This window comes from Mustela nigripes, chromosome 1, assembly GCF_022355385.1.
Source record: "Mustela nigripes isolate SB6536 chromosome 1, MUSNIG.SB6536, whole genome shotgun sequence".
In the NCBI taxonomy this organism is placed as follows: domain Eukaryota; kingdom Metazoa; phylum Chordata; class Mammalia; order Carnivora; family Mustelidae; genus Mustela; species Mustela nigripes.
This window is the reverse complement of record NC_081557.1, coordinates 4,317,098-4,333,180: the sequence shown is the minus strand read 5'-3', so window position 1 is coordinate 4,333,180 and position 16,083 is coordinate 4,317,098. Positions and strand designations below refer to the sequence as shown.

The following is a 16,083-nucleotide window of genomic DNA, read 5'->3' as shown; positions in this document are numbered from 1 at the left end:
TATTTCTGAGCTCGCTTTTCACTGCTAATAAAACCTGGCTTCGCTTTAGGTCCGCTGCTCACCTGGGGCGGTGTTTGCAGTATTGCTTCCCAGGCCATGCTGCGGGAGGTGCGGGTCTGGTCTCGGGTTCCTGTAGTGTCCTGGCGGCCTTGAGTACATTTATTAGCGCACTGCGTATGCTAAAACCAGCAATTTGCAGCTAGATTTAGCTTGCTGGGTAATGCACGCCACTGTTCTATTCGAATAGCGTTCTGTCGTACTTTACAATTTTGCCACTTTGACACTTGTATATGAGTTAACTGGAATATTCCTTTTTATTCAGCTTTTTCAAAAATGTCAGCTAATAGAACGGATACTGGATGCCTGGGAAATGAATGAGAAGAAACAGTAAGTAAATTGTTCTTCCATAGAAAATCCAGTGTGATTTTTTAATTTGAAGAAAAGATCTGCCAGAGAAAATAATTAACGTGGTACCAGCCCACTTTATAGTTACAAATGGTTGTCTTGGGACTTCCAGATTATTTATCATAGCAGATCTTTTGCCCTGTCTTTCTGCCTCTCTACTGGGGAATCCAGGGGCTGGCTGCCTTTGAAACTTCTGGCCCTTTTTGAATAGCTGTTTTTCTGGCAGGAATACTACAGAGGCTAAAGGCAAGAGTCATAAAGCCAAGTCCTCTGTGTGGATGCTTTAACTTAGCAGGTTCGTCCTGCTTACCCCATGGACTCACTGTAGACAGAGTCACTTCATGCATGGGAGGAGGGGGTGGGAAGTTGGCCTAGTAATTTTTGTTTAGAAAATTTCCGTTCGCTAGGACACGTGGGTGGCTCAGTCGGTGAAGCGTCTGCCCTCAGCTCAGGTCATGATGCCGGGGTCCTGGGATCAAGCCCCACATCAGGATTCCTGCTCAGCAGGAAGCCTGCTTCTCCCTCTGCCTCTGTTGTTCCCCTGCTTGTGCTTTCTCTCTCTCTCTCCGGCTCTGTCTCAAATAAATAAATAAAATCTTTTTAAAAAAAGGCGGTGGGGAGAAAATTGCCATTAGCTGATTGGCAAGATTACTTGAGCATTGATACGGGTAATTAGTTTTCCACATGGATCTTTTCCTCTCCTGTGCCCTGGGGGCCTTTATAGCAGCCCGTAGACTCTGAGGCGGGCACAGTGTGTGTTTGGGGACTACCCTGAGGACATGCTTCTTGCGTTTGTTTTGTAAGTCGGGTTTACTGAGGTGCAGTTCTCGAGGTGGAAGCTCACCCTTCTGTACATGTTTCTAGGCGCTCGGGTGAATGCGTGCACTTAGTGTAAGCACTGTGGTGCGGCTCAGAGCGTCTCTTCGGCCCAAAAGCTCATCTCGTGTGCCTTCATAATTGAACCTGTGCCAGGAGTTTTCTTGTTCAGACTTCTCTTGTGGCTGCTGGAAGGTCTAGGAGCTAAAGGGAGGTGTCAGCTTTATTAGCCTGTGTTAGGTTTGGTCTTTAAAGAGTGCCTGCTGGCACCGACGAGATTCTCCCCTGACTCTGGGACACCTGCGTTTAGTTCGAGTGTGGCCGGGGGCTCGTCTCAGAGGACTTCGGATACATTCTTCCAAATGAAGCTCCCTTGGGGGTGCTGTGTGTGGCCAGATCAACATCTCTGGTTTTGTGTTTGACCCCATGTTCGCCCCCTCGTGCATGGCCTGACCTCCCTTGCTCTCCGTGTGCTCTGTTTCCCCTCAGCTCCGTCCTCCGGAGGCTTGACTATTAACAGACCCGCGGGTTGGGAGGGGGAGGGTCCTGAAAGAGTTTTTCTAAGGTTTCCTTATCCCAGAAACCTAAAGGACGACAAGAGCCTTGGGGCAAAACCCTGGCAGGTGGGCCTTCGTTTTCACTTGTGGGAGCACGGGTGCAGCATCTGACCGAGAAATTGCCTGCCAGGAACGCAGGGGCCTGAGACCTTCTTGTGAAACCAGAGGAGGTTCTTAGCAGCTCTGTTGAGATCAGTTCTGTGTCTCTGATCCTTAGCTGTCCCCAGACCTTGTAAGATTATTAGTGGATATTCTATTTTTCAGAAAAACGGAATAGGCATGAAGGCAAGCCTTCAAGCATAGTACAGCTTTTTTAGCGGCTCCTGAAAGATTGTCCCTTTAAACAGAAATCTCTTCAGTTTGTTCCCTTCTGTCTGCTAAGCAAAGTCTTTTTGGGTCAAGTAGAGAATTCACAGCAATGTGAACGGTTGTCTAAATAGGTGGGTTTGGAGGGTGCCTGGGGCGCAGCTCATTGAGCATCTGTCTCCGTTTCCGCTCAGGTCATGATCTCGGCATCATGGGATCGAACCCTCGGTCAGACTCCACAGTCAGTGCAGAGTCTGCATTGGGCTCTCCTTCTCCTCCCATCTCTCCTCCACGCCCCCCCCCCCCAATAAATAAATCTTAAGAAAATAAAATGAATGGGTAGACTTGGGGCACTTGAGTGGCTCAGTCAGTTAAATGTACTGCTCTTGGTTCCAGTTCAGGTCATGATCTTGGGGCTGGGAAATCAGGTCTCCGTGCTAGGTGTGGAGCCCGTTTGAGATTCTTTCTCTCCCGCTGTTCCCTCCCCCCTAATAAAGAGAAAGAGAGGGAGAGACATTGGTGGGTGGATTTAGTAAAGATGGGTCCTGGTCAGGAAGCGTAAACCCTAAATCGGGGGAAAGGGGTGGGAGTAATTGATGTACAGATGTTCCAGGTGCGGTGCAGGCCCAAAACCAGCTGAGTACCCCTTGCCTCACCTTGGCCAAATCTCAAAACCAGCCATTGTTTTAACTTGAGAAATGCCACTGGTAGGCAATTATGTCTATTAATTGAGCTGAGATTATGAAGATTTGATATTTTTTAGCAAAATTCTCACCTTACATTCCTGCAGTCTTTTTAAATTCTGAAAAATAGTTTCATAAAAAGATACAAAGGAAATCGGGGCGCCTGGGTGGCTCAGTGGGTTAAGCCTCTGCCTTTGGCTCAGGTCATGATCTCAGGGTCCTGGGATCGAGCCCCGAATCAGGCTCTTTGCTCAGCAGAAAGCTGGCTTTCCCCCCGTCCTGCCTACTTGTGATCTCTGTCTGTCAAATAAATAAAATCTTATTTAAAAAAAAAAAAGATACAAAGGAAAGTCACAAAAACATTAGGCATCAGTGAATGCTTGGGCTGTTTTTTAAAGGTAAGATAAAATTGAAGATTAATGATGGGTTTGTATGTGGAATAAACCTCGCCCAGCGTGGCCACCATGTCATGCTGGAGCAGAGCATTTCTGCCGCTCCCAGCCCTGCCCGACCAGGTGACTCCGGCTCCTCCTTTTCCCTCCATTCTCATCTTTAGGGCCTCCGTTTTTAGAATGATTGCTGCCGCCCACTGTATTTACTAAGCTGCTTCATGACCCGTGTGATCAGGAGTCTAACTCTGTCCTCTCCCACACCAGGGCCGAGGGAGGTCGCCGGCACGGCTACATGGGCCACCTGACGAGGATAGCCAACTGCATCGTGCACAGCACTGAGAAGGGCCCCAACAGTGCGTTAGTCCAGCAGCTGCTCAAAGGTGTGTGTGCGTCATGAAAGTTTGTTGTATTTCTGTTGGATTGGGTTAAGAATTTAAGGGTAAAGTGGAAGTATTTATGATGTTTTTAATAGCAGTCTGTGGAGTTTCTTTATACTTTGCAAATTATCTGAAGGTCTGAATGAAGTTCTTGAGAGTGTGTTTGAACAGTGTAGGTCTTTGCTGTCTCATGCCTGCAGTCCTTTTAGCGGGTATCGGCAGGCTTGGCCGCGCTACCCTCTCGCGCTCGAGGAGCCTGCTCTGTGTGCTGCTCGGGTGTGCACAGGGTCCCTGCGGCCTGGCCGTTGACTCACTTGAGCTGTGATCATGCACACTTTTTATTTTCTTCTGAAAGGCCCTACGTAGCCTGTGCATTGAGTGCCTTTAGCTGGGATGTGAACACACAGATCCGCATGTCTGCCGGCTCTCTCCCACTGAGGCGAGGGATGGTGGGCACTGAAGGATGGCTTCTGTCCCAGCGTTGACATGTCATCAGCCCGAGGTTCCTGGGAAGAAATTGCAGGTGCCTCTCACGTGTGTGCCCAGGCTGTGAGTCTTTCTAAACCGAGAGCCCTGAGAGCTCCGTGGACTCCAGGACGTGGGCCAGTCCTGTGACTTCACAGGCCAGGCCTGTGAAGGCCTTTAACCCATGTGCTGCCGCACTCGTCCGACTCGACCTGCTAAAACTGGACGTTGTTTCCCCGGTCTGGCCTTCTCTTTGTCTTTAAAGTATGTGTGTGTGTTTGAGAGGCTTTTGCCTGTGGAGCATGAGCTGAAAGAGTTGCTCCCAGGAGGGGGAAGCTGGGGCTTGCCCCACTGTAATTTGGCTTCTTGAGAGCGGGACAAGCCAGACCATCACAACGGATGTTCTTTCCATGGAGAAATGGTCCCATGCGTTAGATTGGCCTTTGTTTTCCCAAAGTTGCTCTGCAGATGGCGCGGGAGGGACACAGGCGTGCACGTGGAAACCACACTCGTCAGAAGGCCACTCTCCCAAGGCCTTCAAGATTATAGCCGTTCCTTTTTCTCAGAAAAAGGATTTGTGTATCTTTTTTTTTTTTCTTTTTTCTTTTTAACTTCTCTGGAGGGGTGCCTGGTAGCCCAGTCGTTGAAGCGTCTGCCTTTGGCTCAAATGGCCATCTCTGAGTCTCAGTTGTCATGCCCCCGTCAGGCTCCCTGCTGGGCAGGGAGTCTGCTTCTCTCTCTGTCTCTCTGTCAATAAATAAAATCTTTAAAAATAAATAAAGTTTTCATAGTGGATAGAATTTCACTATTGCATATGTATCTACATGTTGGCCTGTGGGCACAGACATTTAGGAAACAGCCAGACTGGGTTCCCTGGAGCATTCACTGGCCAGATGCCAGTCACAGCATCTGACGAGTGTGCAGGACCTTGCACTGGCAGCATTTCCTGAACTTGAATGTTCATGGAAAAGACAGCTTTCCCTGTTGGTTCCTCAGAAGTTTGCTGGAAACACATTTTCCAGGGTTAGTTTTTATCAAAATATTTTTAAAAGCTTATTAAATTTGCAGAGCTGCTTAACGCCCTTGGCATCAAGCATGGGCCATTTTGGGGGTGGTTCTGGTTTCTGAAATTCCTGGGGCTTAGGCTATAGAGCATTATAAACTCTATTTCTCCAAGGGTGCTCAGATGATGGGACACATTTGCCTTTGATGGACCGAGTGGGCGGCACTGTCCTGGATGTCCCATTTTTCTTACGTGTCTGTTATTATTTCTTACATGTCTGTTTCTTACTGGAGGTCACTGGAGTGATGATGCCTTTTTCTCTTTCTCCTTCTGCAGACCTTCCAGACGCGGTCAGGGAGCGATGGGAGGCGTTCTGCACAAGCTCCTTGGGAGAAACTAACAAGAGGAACACGGTAGATCTAGTAGGTTTTACCAGGTCACATTTCTGTGAGCCCAGTGCTCTCAGCCTTTGCCTGTTTATTCAGAGATAACGGGGTCTTTCATTTGTCTTGGTAATTTGGGGCCAAGAATAAGTTTATGTTTCTTTACCAGGAATAGAGGTCAGTGTTCTCCCTGTTGTCGATAACTTGTCTAGTCAGCTCCTAATTTCTGCCTGGGATGATCGGAGGGTACAGAGAAGCCACTGAATTCTACACTCCCCGCCCCACTCTTTCCCTCAGCGCCCCTTCCCTTAGCACCTCTGTTCTTGTGTTTCTTGCCTATGCCTCAGCTAAGCCTGGGCCGTTAGAAACCGCAGGATTCCTTTGGATGTTTTCTAACATTAGTCAGTTAAGTTTACCCGCATTTTAGATTGTTCCCAGGGTGGGGGCGTGGGGTGGGATTTTGTAGGTGACTTTGAAACCCCATCTTTAACAGATTAGTACTTTTAGCCAGGGAATAATGGCATTGATAATATTTTAAAAATTATATTGGACTTTGGAATGTATTCTTTGTTTTTTTTAAACACACTAAGATTTAAGGTAAGTATTGCTTTTGCCTTTGCTTTTAAAGATAGGGAAAAGCATTTCCTTTCATCAGCGCATACCAGCTGATTTAGCTGATTAGTGGCAGTAACTCTCTGTGGAAGTAGGTGTGTCAGGCATTTACTTCTGTGATTTAAAACGCAGCAGCCAAGATCTGAGTTGCTAATACCCATGGATGCCTGCTGGGTAGACACTTAGGTGTTTGGCAGCCTTATCAGTTCAGTGCAGAGTTTAGAAACAGAAAGGCTCTGAGGGCTACAGGGGTCACCAGGTCTGCCTGTGTCACACCCCCAGAGGGCTGTTGCCTCCTACTCGATAGATTAACAAATTTGGTTATCTTTTTCCAGACTCTTCACAGATTGGTTTGGCAATGGCTTGGTAAGGATGGGGGTAAAGATAGACTCCGGGGGAATTGGACGAATTACAAAGTTAAGAGGTGACTATAAGGGGAGCTGCTCGAGGCCATTTAATTAAAATACGTCTGATGGCCCTCTGTGTCTCCGCGTACTGTAGCCCAGCAGAGCGGCTGGCATCCGCTTTCACAGCCCTGAGTCATCAAGGAAGAGTTAAGTAATTTTTGATGAACGTGTTATCCACAGTGGATTGCTTTTTTCCCCAATCAAATTGGTTAAAAATCTGGATAATCACGGTCTTATTGTAAGGTGAAATTGTTCTCTTATACTGTTAAATTGAACCATTTAATTTAGAAGCCACATATTGATCCTGTTAAGGATGCAGGCAGCGTGGTCTCCTTTAAGGGATTTTTGTCTTATTTCTTATTTGTAAAGGACTATTTAGGAATATTAATTCTGATTTTGTTTTGGAAACTCCTTTAAAAATTGTCCTTCAAAGGACTGACTTCAGAGGTAGACTTCAAAAATGTACAGTTAAACTTGGTATCAGAAGTTTTCAAAAATTTATCTTGGGTAATTCCAACTCATTTCTCTTGTGAGCACTTCTGTGTAAAGCGAGACCTCATTGCAATTCAGCTAACACTCAGCTAGTTTGCATGATGCTGTCGGTGATCTGGCTGTGACTGTGAACGTGATGTGCGCCTGCGTCACGGAACGGGAGCGCGCGGTACAGAGTTAGCATGCAGCAGACACGTCTGCCTTCGGGACTGCTGTGCGTGTGTTGAAGGGAAGGTTATCCTGGGCCCGCCTGTCACTAGTAGCAGCTTAGTTCTCTTTTGCGAAAAGTTGTCCGACTTCTTGAGCCCTGTTGACACCGCTCATGTCGCATGTTGAGTAGCCCCACTCTAATTTTACTGTCTGTCAGGACCAGGTTGATGTCTCAAGACCTGTTCAGTTCCTCAGTCCTGGTGCCAAGTACTTAAATACCACTTCCCTTTAGTTTAAAGGCCTGCTAGGAGGGAATTTGCTCTGGTTCGTATTTTCAGGGGTACACAGGTTCCAGGTTTTTGTGGGTGCTTACACATCCTAGGCCACGAGGGAGATTGTCCGTTGTGGTGCCCAGATCGTTTCAGGTTATATCCTGGGCTGGGTGCCGTGTTCCAGGGAATGTTATCATAAACCCAGGTTGGTAAATGCAGTGGGTCTTGCCGTTGCAAAAATGTGCTGTAGAAAGGGTCCTTGTCCACGTAACAGAGCAGAAAGTCTAAATAAAAGCGTTTCAGACACATTCGTTTCTAAAACTGGCAGTTGAGTAATAGACTGCTTGGTCCCCGCCCCCTCCCCAAACAGATCAGATAGATCCCTGTCTTGATGCCTTGATTTACCAGTTGGTTTTATCATGGCTGCGATACCGCTCTTCCAGTATACTTGTAGGACTTGAGTCGGCCTGCAGTTAGCACCAAATGCTTGGGTTTTGCCTTGTCACATGGGCTTGTCCTGGTCTTATGTTCTGGCCGCAGCAAGGATGCGTTCATTAATGCCCCGGATGCTTACCTATGCTGCGGGCTGTGGGCCTGAGGTCTGCTCACCGAGGGAGGAAAAGCTGTGCCAGTCCCACGCTCTTACCACTTCTGGGACAGCATTTTAGTGACCCCCCCTCTCGGAGGTCTTCGAAGCCCTTTAGTCCGTTGAGCTCTTCGTGTCAGCAGTAGCTCCTAGATTGTTGCATTTTTATGTTGGGAGTTTTATTATGAATGGAATTCGGTGTGTGTTACTTCCATCCAGAGACCTCTCTGTGGGTCCGTTGGTAAAAGTTGGTGAAGATTTAGACAGTAAGTCTAGGTAACCATAGGAGATGTGTTGGTACTGACGTTGGAAGGCTCAGTTTGCTCTGTTCTCCACCTTCCTCTCTGAGGGAGAGAATGTGTTTTCTTTTAAAGTGTGGGTGCTTCTTTCTCATCACTGATGAGCTCCTCTAGGGAGCTTGTGGAGAATGATACACGTGTGCAGTTGTGAATTGCCTACAGATCAAGCAGGTTGGGATGGAATGGCCCAGAGATTGTGTTTCTAGCCAGCTCTGGTCGTGGGGGTGCCAGGGGTCCACAGCAGGACCCACCGGAGCCAGGAGGAAGAGTCCAACATCCACATTTCACTGAGCTGCACGTTCCAGTCATGCTTCTGGTCTTCTTAGTAAAGCTGATCAACCGAGATGAAGAAAACACTTGCTTTTCCTGTAACAACAGTTAATAAAACTGAAATTTTATTATGAAAGAAGGGAACATCTCAAAAACTTCTACTCACTGAAGCATCAAGAGTATACTTAGAACACATCTGACTTGGTCAGAGTGTTCCTACTGTACTTGTTACTTTTTTGAAAGTTATGACTCTGTTCTCATTCAGTGGTGCCTTGGTATTCATTAATTCCCTAAATATTTGAGTGGCTGCTGTGTGCCATGCACTGAAGCGGTTGTAGTACACTTGATGGATGAAAACCCTGCCTCAGGGAAATGGCCGAACAGATGGCTGGATAGACTCCAGGGGCGGGAGCTGGGGTTGGTTTTGGGTAGAAGTGCAATTTAGGATTAGGTAGTCCAGGAAAACCTCATTGAGAAGTTCACGTTTGTGTAGAAGCTTGAGGGAAGGGAGTGGGGAAGAGCTAGGGCAGAAGCTTGGGGGGGTGTCCAGAGGGGGAGAACGGGATGTAAGGTCCCAGGGGCTCTCCTGCAGGCCAGATCTCCTCCTGCTTTTAATCCACACGGGCCCCTGGGTTGTGACCTTAGGGAGATGAAAAGCCATTAGGTACGGAATTAAGAAGGGACATAATTTGATGGACATTTTAGAAGGTTGTTATGGCTGCTGGGTTGAAAATAGACGGTGGTGGGGCAGGAGGTCGCAGCAGGGGGACCGGGTGGCTGCCAGTGACCGTGATAATCCAGACCAGAGACGGTGGCGGCTTGCACGGGAGGGAGGTGAGAAGAGTGGTGAGAAGTCATGGGCTTTTAGGTGCTGTTTCGACAGTGGGGTGACTAGATGCCCGTGGGACAGAAGGCCCAGATTTTAGGTGAGGAAGGAGAGAGAACAGAGGGCATCTGCCGAGATGAAGATGCCTCGGAAGGGGTGTGTCTGAAAGTTGTGGCCGGGGACTCTGGTGGCTGCATGTGTGTGATGGACTAATTGGGGTTCCAGTTAGCAAGGCCCACCCCCCCCCCGGAGGGTGTGGTGGATTCAGTCAACTTTGTGGCCTGTTTTATTAATAACAGTTTCAGACCAGGTGTGGTGTGGGTAGAAGCAGAATCGCTGCAGCTTTCAGTACATGAATGCAAAAGTGCATGCATTGTGGTATTAATAACTTTCTAAAACTTTCTTTTTGGAGAAAGAATTATTTTAAATATCTCTCAGAATTGCTTTGAGGATACAAGTTACGGAGAATATGTAAAAAGAGGTCAAAATGTCTGGCACATAGTACTTGCTCAACAAAAACTAGTTTCTTTCTCACCTTTCTTTAATGAACTTACTCATTCTGTAGCAAAAGAGTAAAACGATCAATGAGGAAACATGCAGCCTGTTTGAACTTGGACAACAGGACATGCTGGGAGTAGCCAAGTCTCCGTTGTTCCCTCTTGTTCAGTTGATCTAGCTTGCTCTTTGAGTTGTTCTGTAATTCTGCACCCTACCATGAAGTTTGCACTCCTAAAACATACACTGGGTAATACGATTCCTGCACTAACTTGCCCCCTGAGGAGCCCGGAGTTCCTCTGAATCCACTGTAGTAGAAGTGGATTTGACCTGCTCTTGACTGCATCCTCCTGTGCGGTGCCAGCTGCCATGACCAAGCAGCGCTCGTCCTCCTCCCCTGCGCGCTCTGGCCGGGCTCTCCTGGAACGTCCCGCCCCCACCCCGTGCGCACAGCTTTCCCCGCCAACTCGCTAAAGCTATGGCTGAGCCGAGAAGTCTCCCTTCGTTGATCACAGATTCTGCCTTTGACTTCGTTGGCCAGTTTCAGAATCAGAGTCGAAGCTCTCTCTGCCTCAGGGCGGAAGGAGAAGGAATTAACTGGAAACAGTGGGTTAATCCTTTGGCATAGTATCTTTACCAAAGATGGTCAAAGGAAAAAGAGGTTGATTTTATTCAGGCGGTGATGTATTCAGAATTTCATCAGCCATACCACATACAGGCCTATTTGGATTTGCCTCTGGGTTTCTTGAACCAATGCTGGAACATCACAGAGCAAACCAGGCCAAAGTTCTGTAGCTGCAGGCTCTTAGGCACAGCTCCAAGAGTTGGCAGGTCCCGGCCACTCACATCTACCCCCATGACTGTGCTCTCTGCCAGTTGACACTTCTGTGAAAAGCGAAGGGTGAATCACTCAGGAAATAAACAGTATAAGTTACCCTCAGGCGCGCAGTTGCTTGTTTTAGAATTTTACCGACTGTTCCTCTTTGTCGTTGGCGATACAGCAATGGCTATTACTTGTTTTCTCCTTCCTTTCTAATCGGTAATACATTTCCCCAACACTGGGTGTCATTTATGAATTAATAAAAAATCACCCCCGTGAATTGTTGAGCAGCTCACGTTTGCATCCGTGTTTAATTACTGTGCATTGGTTGTAATCTTGAGGGCAGGGCTACATTTTAAGGGCCGGAAGATTTGGGGTCTTATGAGCAGGTTAATACTGGTTCAGAGTCACATTTAGTGCTTATGGACAGTGTTTTTCTTAAGAGTGGACAGGCATCGTGAGAAGGTAAAGTGAAATGCTGTATTTAACCTGACTTTCCTGGTGGCTTATTTAACACCCCCGGACTGCAGTTTTACTCTTCAAGCTGGGCGCTTAACAAATTATGTTTTATCGGAGCCATTCCTTCTACCTTACCTTTATAAACATTAATAATTGGAGATAATTGTTAAAATCATTTAAATGGAGTAACTAACCTCTTGCCTGTTTTCTGGTGATACCAGTAATGAGACAAATTAAAATACAGATGGGCAGCGAAAGGACAGGTGACCTGACCACCTGACGGAGTGAGGTGGGCCTTTAAATTGTTGGGGTGGGTTTTACAACTTAACTGTTACTCTTGTTCTTGCTGTTGTTACGCACTGAGAGACAAACTAAATGTGATTTTTCCTTTTAAATGCTGATACAAATGTCCAAAACTTTTCTCTATTAAATAGTTTTTTACATTTTTATGCATATAGGTTACAACCTGCCATATTCATTCATCCAGTGATGATGAAATTGACTTTAAAGAAACGGGTTTCTCACAGGACTCTTCTTTGCAGCAAGTGAGTCATGCCTAAAGCTTTGCTTTTTGTTTTTATTGTAAATGCTTGGTCTAGTTGCCGTCTCTGGGCTCCAGAGGCAGATTATGTGCTAGGATGTGATTTGGGGTTCCTTACTAATTAGGCAAAAGCGTTTAAAATAGCAGGTGTTGGGTGTGTGAGAAGAGGGTTTGCACTGATTATATTTCCAGGAAATGTTTTGTGCCTGATAACAACAATGCCAAGTCGGGTAAATTCTCAGATTTGAATGAACTGAGCGGCTTTGCGAGTGTCTCGGACACGCTCCTGTTGCAGACCTGTGCAGGGTCGTGTTGTCGCCCCAGGAGTAGAGGCCAGTGGGGGAGAGCAGTGGGAGTCACGCTCTTAACGTCAGTAGAAGTAACTGCCAAAAAAATCTCTAAAACGAAGTGGCTTACTTGTTTCGAGTATCTTTGAGGTCTTTTTAGGGGACTCCCAAATTGAGTTTTCCTTGAAGTAGTTCATTGCCACCTTACTCTCCTGCTCACATTCATCTATCAGACATTTACACTCTTCGTGGAGGAGAAAACAAGATACAAAAATACATGCACTGATTGATCCGTCACTCACTGGTGGTTCTTGGGGAGGCGACCAGTGATTTCGCTGTCCTGGCTGCAGATCGGCTTTGGACTTCTATGGTAGAAAAGCCCCTCGTTCAGGTTACCTGCTTGTCATGTGGAGAAGTCGTCCTAAGTCAGGACCAGGCCTCGGCATGTCACGTGCTCGGGTGTGGCAGTGTCCCCGATAGAGTCTCCTGCCCACCAGGCTCCGAGCGTTTGCTTGACCTCTTTTTTCTCAGTCTCTAAGGCCCGTCTCTAACCAGGGCCGGGGTGAAGCTGCGGCCCACTCTGCCGACCCTATCTCGTGGCATCCAAGTAGGCTGTGGGGTCTGGTAAAGCTTGTGCTAAGCGGCTGCTTAGTTTTCCCACTCACGTATTCAGGCCGGGTCTGAAGTGGTGTCTCAGCACGCCGCTGGCTTCTCCATTGATTCTTGACGCTGCTGCCCGTTGGAAGCCAGTGGCTCAGGGCAGGGGGCACTGAGCCCGGAGAGGGAGCCGTGGAGCACTGCAGCCCCTCGCTGCCGCCCTCTTGCCTTGGCTTGCCGTCAGCCAGCCCTGGCCACTGGGGTGCCCACGGGCTCATTGTGGGTCATTGTACCCACCTGCACCTCTTTCTTGACCCCAGAGTTCTTGGGGTTTAGCCTGAAAAGCTTGGACCCTAACCCTTCTCCCCCACTGAAGCCCCTGGCCTGGCCTGGCAGGAACTCCAGCGCTGCCGCTGCCCCGTCTCTGGGCTGAAGCTCGGGGGTTTGAGCTGTCAGTTATCAAGGTGATCCTGAACCTGAGGACACAGCTTTAAGAAAAAGAATGCCCTGGCACCCCTTTGTAAATAAGCCAAAACCTTGGAACCCTGGGCGGCTGATTTCATCTGGGAATAGTTACTTTTAGTTACCTGGAGAGTGGGTTCCCTTCTCATGAAATCTGATTCCATGGCTGTTGCGGAGAGACACTTTTCTGGCTTTTTGAGGGGTTGGCTGCTGCTGACATGTACTTGTGGCTGTCCCCGTCCCAGAAGTCCCCTCGGCAACCTGCCGTCTCGTGGCGGTCATCTCTTTGTGGGACACTCCGAAGTAGGAAAAGTCAGTCCTTTCTGTTGGACAGGCCTCTAGTAAAGCTAGAGTAAATCCGTCATGGATCATTCTGCAAATAAGAAATGTGTTTCCAAACCACTTCTGTTTTTAATTTGAGAGGACAAATTTTAAGTTAACTTAAGAATTTTATGCTCTCCATTATAATTAGAATATTAGTTTATATATATCCATTACAGTTTCTCATTAACATTTGGTTAGGTCTCATGTGGGTAAAAACCTGAGTGTGGAGACTTAGGGCAGGACATTTAACAAGGACACCTGACCGTGTCACCTGTGGGGCTGTACTTGGCTCTGGGAGTGCCTCATGGCTCTTGTGCCCCCCGCCCCAGCCCATTTGGTTCTGTCTTCTGTCCCTTCTGGTGTCCTCACCTCGAGTGTTTGACTCTTCCTTCCCTCTGATTCACTTTGAAAGAGTTGTGGTGGGTGAAGAGTGTTCCTCTTCCTGGGTCTGGAGAGTTAGGGCTGACTGCTGCAGATGGGCTCTAGAGGCCCGACTCCCCTGCCTCCCTCTTCCTTGCTCTCCCCTCCCCCTCCCCCCAATCCAAGCAGGCTTGTTCACAGGCGGTCATAGAGATGGGGCACACCAGGACTTGCTGTTGCTTGAGTGGCACTTCCAAAAAGATTTGCTTAATAAAGCGGTAGGGTCACTTGTCAGTGACTTGAACAGTCCTTGGCTTTGGCCAGGACAGTGGCTCTAGGAAGTGTGGGCTTGGGGTTTTTTTTTCTTAATAAGTTTTTAATAATTACACAGCCATATAGTACTTTCCAGACTTAGATTTCTCCATGTCCAGTGTAGTTTTTCTATAGCTTTAAGTACAATACAGTAACAGTCTTCATGAATGTGGCTCTTGGAAGGTCTGATTGCTTTATTAGTAAAAATTGTGTTTTGAAACCTGAATTCAGTTCTTTGCTGGCTTGTATCTTCCTAGAAGCCATAATAGACTTATGAGGAATACAGTTTGTTGGTTTTCTTTTGCCTGTGTTACTGCATGGAAGTTACTTGGGTCTGCCAGTGGCTGTATATCTCCCCGGGTGGATGACTGAGTAGATAGGGAGACAGACAGACAGTGTAAGTATGTGTGTACATATGTATGGATATTTGTACGTACGTATGTGTGCTCACATAGACATTTGTAATGTATTTAGTATTTGCATGCTCTTTATGGAGCATTTAAAGAAACACTTTTGGGAACATTTCTTTCCTCTTGTACCCAAAGATTCATAATACAAACACCAGTGTGACAAAAAAATTAAAAGGGAAAAAAAGAGAATCAGACAGAACACTTGGGGAGGGACCTGTTCCCTTGTGTGACCGTTTCTAATCTGTAAATAAACTCAGAGTCCGGCTTACGCCGCTTGCTCAGAAGAAGGATTTTCTCGTTCTTGACCATGTCTTCGAAGGCAGCACACATCCCACTTTACCTTATAAGAGAAAAAAATGCAATTCAGGGGTATTGGCTTCCCTTTATTTAATTTAATTTTATTTTATTGAATTGGCTTCTTTCTTGTTGGTTTTTATGAATATGAGTGCTACATGTCCGATTTTTCATTCATACGTCCAAGACTTAGCCCTGCCAGCCCTGCCTGGCAGAACTTGTCCCTGCCCTTCTCCATTCAGCCATACTCCCGTGGCGCAGCCTTGGTGCACATGCGCCTTACCAAGTGCCCTCATGTGAGGGTGGCCCCCGGCCCCCATGTGCAGACAGTATCACCTCTGTGGGCAGGAAAGGGGATGGCATGGAAGTGTGCGAGTGAGCAGGTAGGGCGGTGGGGCTCTTGCGTTAGAAAACTGTGAGGTTCTCGGTTCTTGGTAAACTAGATGCTGCTTTTTTCAGACCTGAGGAGGAGAGATGCCTTCCAAAGCCAAATATAAGGTTTATTTTTTAATCATCTTCAGTTTGGATTATCCATGCCATAATTCCCTGCCACCAGAGTGAGTCATCAGGAACAAATGGTAGAGGCATATTTACAGCAGACGTGTGCGGGGTGGGGTCTGTGGGCTCTGCTCCAAAGGAGAACCAGGGGGGCTTCGGTTTCACTCAGTTGTAGCTGCCTCCGTCCCAGCAAGTGGCCTCGGGTGTGATGTCTTTAGTTCAGCTGCAGCTACTGCTCTTACCCCTTGTGTGGGGCTCGCATGCAGGAGAGAGCTTTCCCGTCTGTCCAGAGCTTTCTCCACAAGACAGCACGCACACTGGTATTTATTTGCCTCCGTATTTAGTGCTTGAGGTCGAATGAGGAGTGGCACCTGTTTGTCTTCACTGTCCTTCGCTCCTGACTGTGCGACACTGTACAACACACTCGGAGATTTCTCTTGCTCTGTTGGGCCTGCTTGTTTTAAATCAGAAGCTCAACATTTTTGTGAAGTCCATTCTAACATTCCCCCATTTCTCACCCAAGAAAAGCCAAGTGCGCCTGGCGCTCTCTAGAAATGGTGTAGGAGACAGAACGGGTTCCTCTGTGGATCTTAACAGTGGTAGGCTTTTCAGTGATGTCCGATCGGTGTTAAAACTTTGTCCTCTCTCTCTAAGGTAGGTAGGGTAGAAGCTACGTTCATACTTTCCCAGCCTCTGAGACGGAAGTCTTCTTTTAAGAAAATGAAGTGTCTCTGAGCGTTGTGTTGTAGGGTGCTGATTGTGATTACTAGCTGTTCGGCCGCTGGCGCGATGTTCGTCTAGCGGATCAGGGGAGGGAGGTGCGGAGGGAGGTTGGGTGGTCACCACTTACTGCATCTTAGCTTAAGGTTGGTTGTGTCCAGAGGTGATGATCATCTTATAATTTCAGACTGTAGCATGTCACT

The 16,083-nt window shown here is 47.5% G+C and overlaps 1 protein-coding gene across 12 annotated transcripts in view; it reads left to right on the top strand.

Moving 5' to 3' along the window:
- Positions 1-16,083, top strand: part of PPP6R3 (protein phosphatase 6 regulatory subunit 3) — a 139,728-nt gene that overhangs the window by 100,217 nt on the left and 23,428 nt on the right. For 7 of the 12 annotated variants that reach the window (XM_059399486.1, XM_059399447.1, XM_059399548.1 and 4 more), the window contains 4 exons: positions 323-387; positions 3,424-3,539; positions 5,341-5,426; positions 11,534-11,620. In XM_059399486.1, the coding sequence (XP_059255469.1) occupies positions 323-387; positions 3,424-3,539; positions 5,341-5,426; positions 11,534-11,620 (354 nt within the window). The remainder of the gene's footprint in view (positions 1-322; positions 388-3,423; positions 3,540-5,340; positions 5,427-11,533; positions 11,621-16,083) is intronic. The other 5 variants (XM_059399530.1, XM_059399504.1, XM_059399538.1 and 2 more) reach the window with 2 other exon arrangements.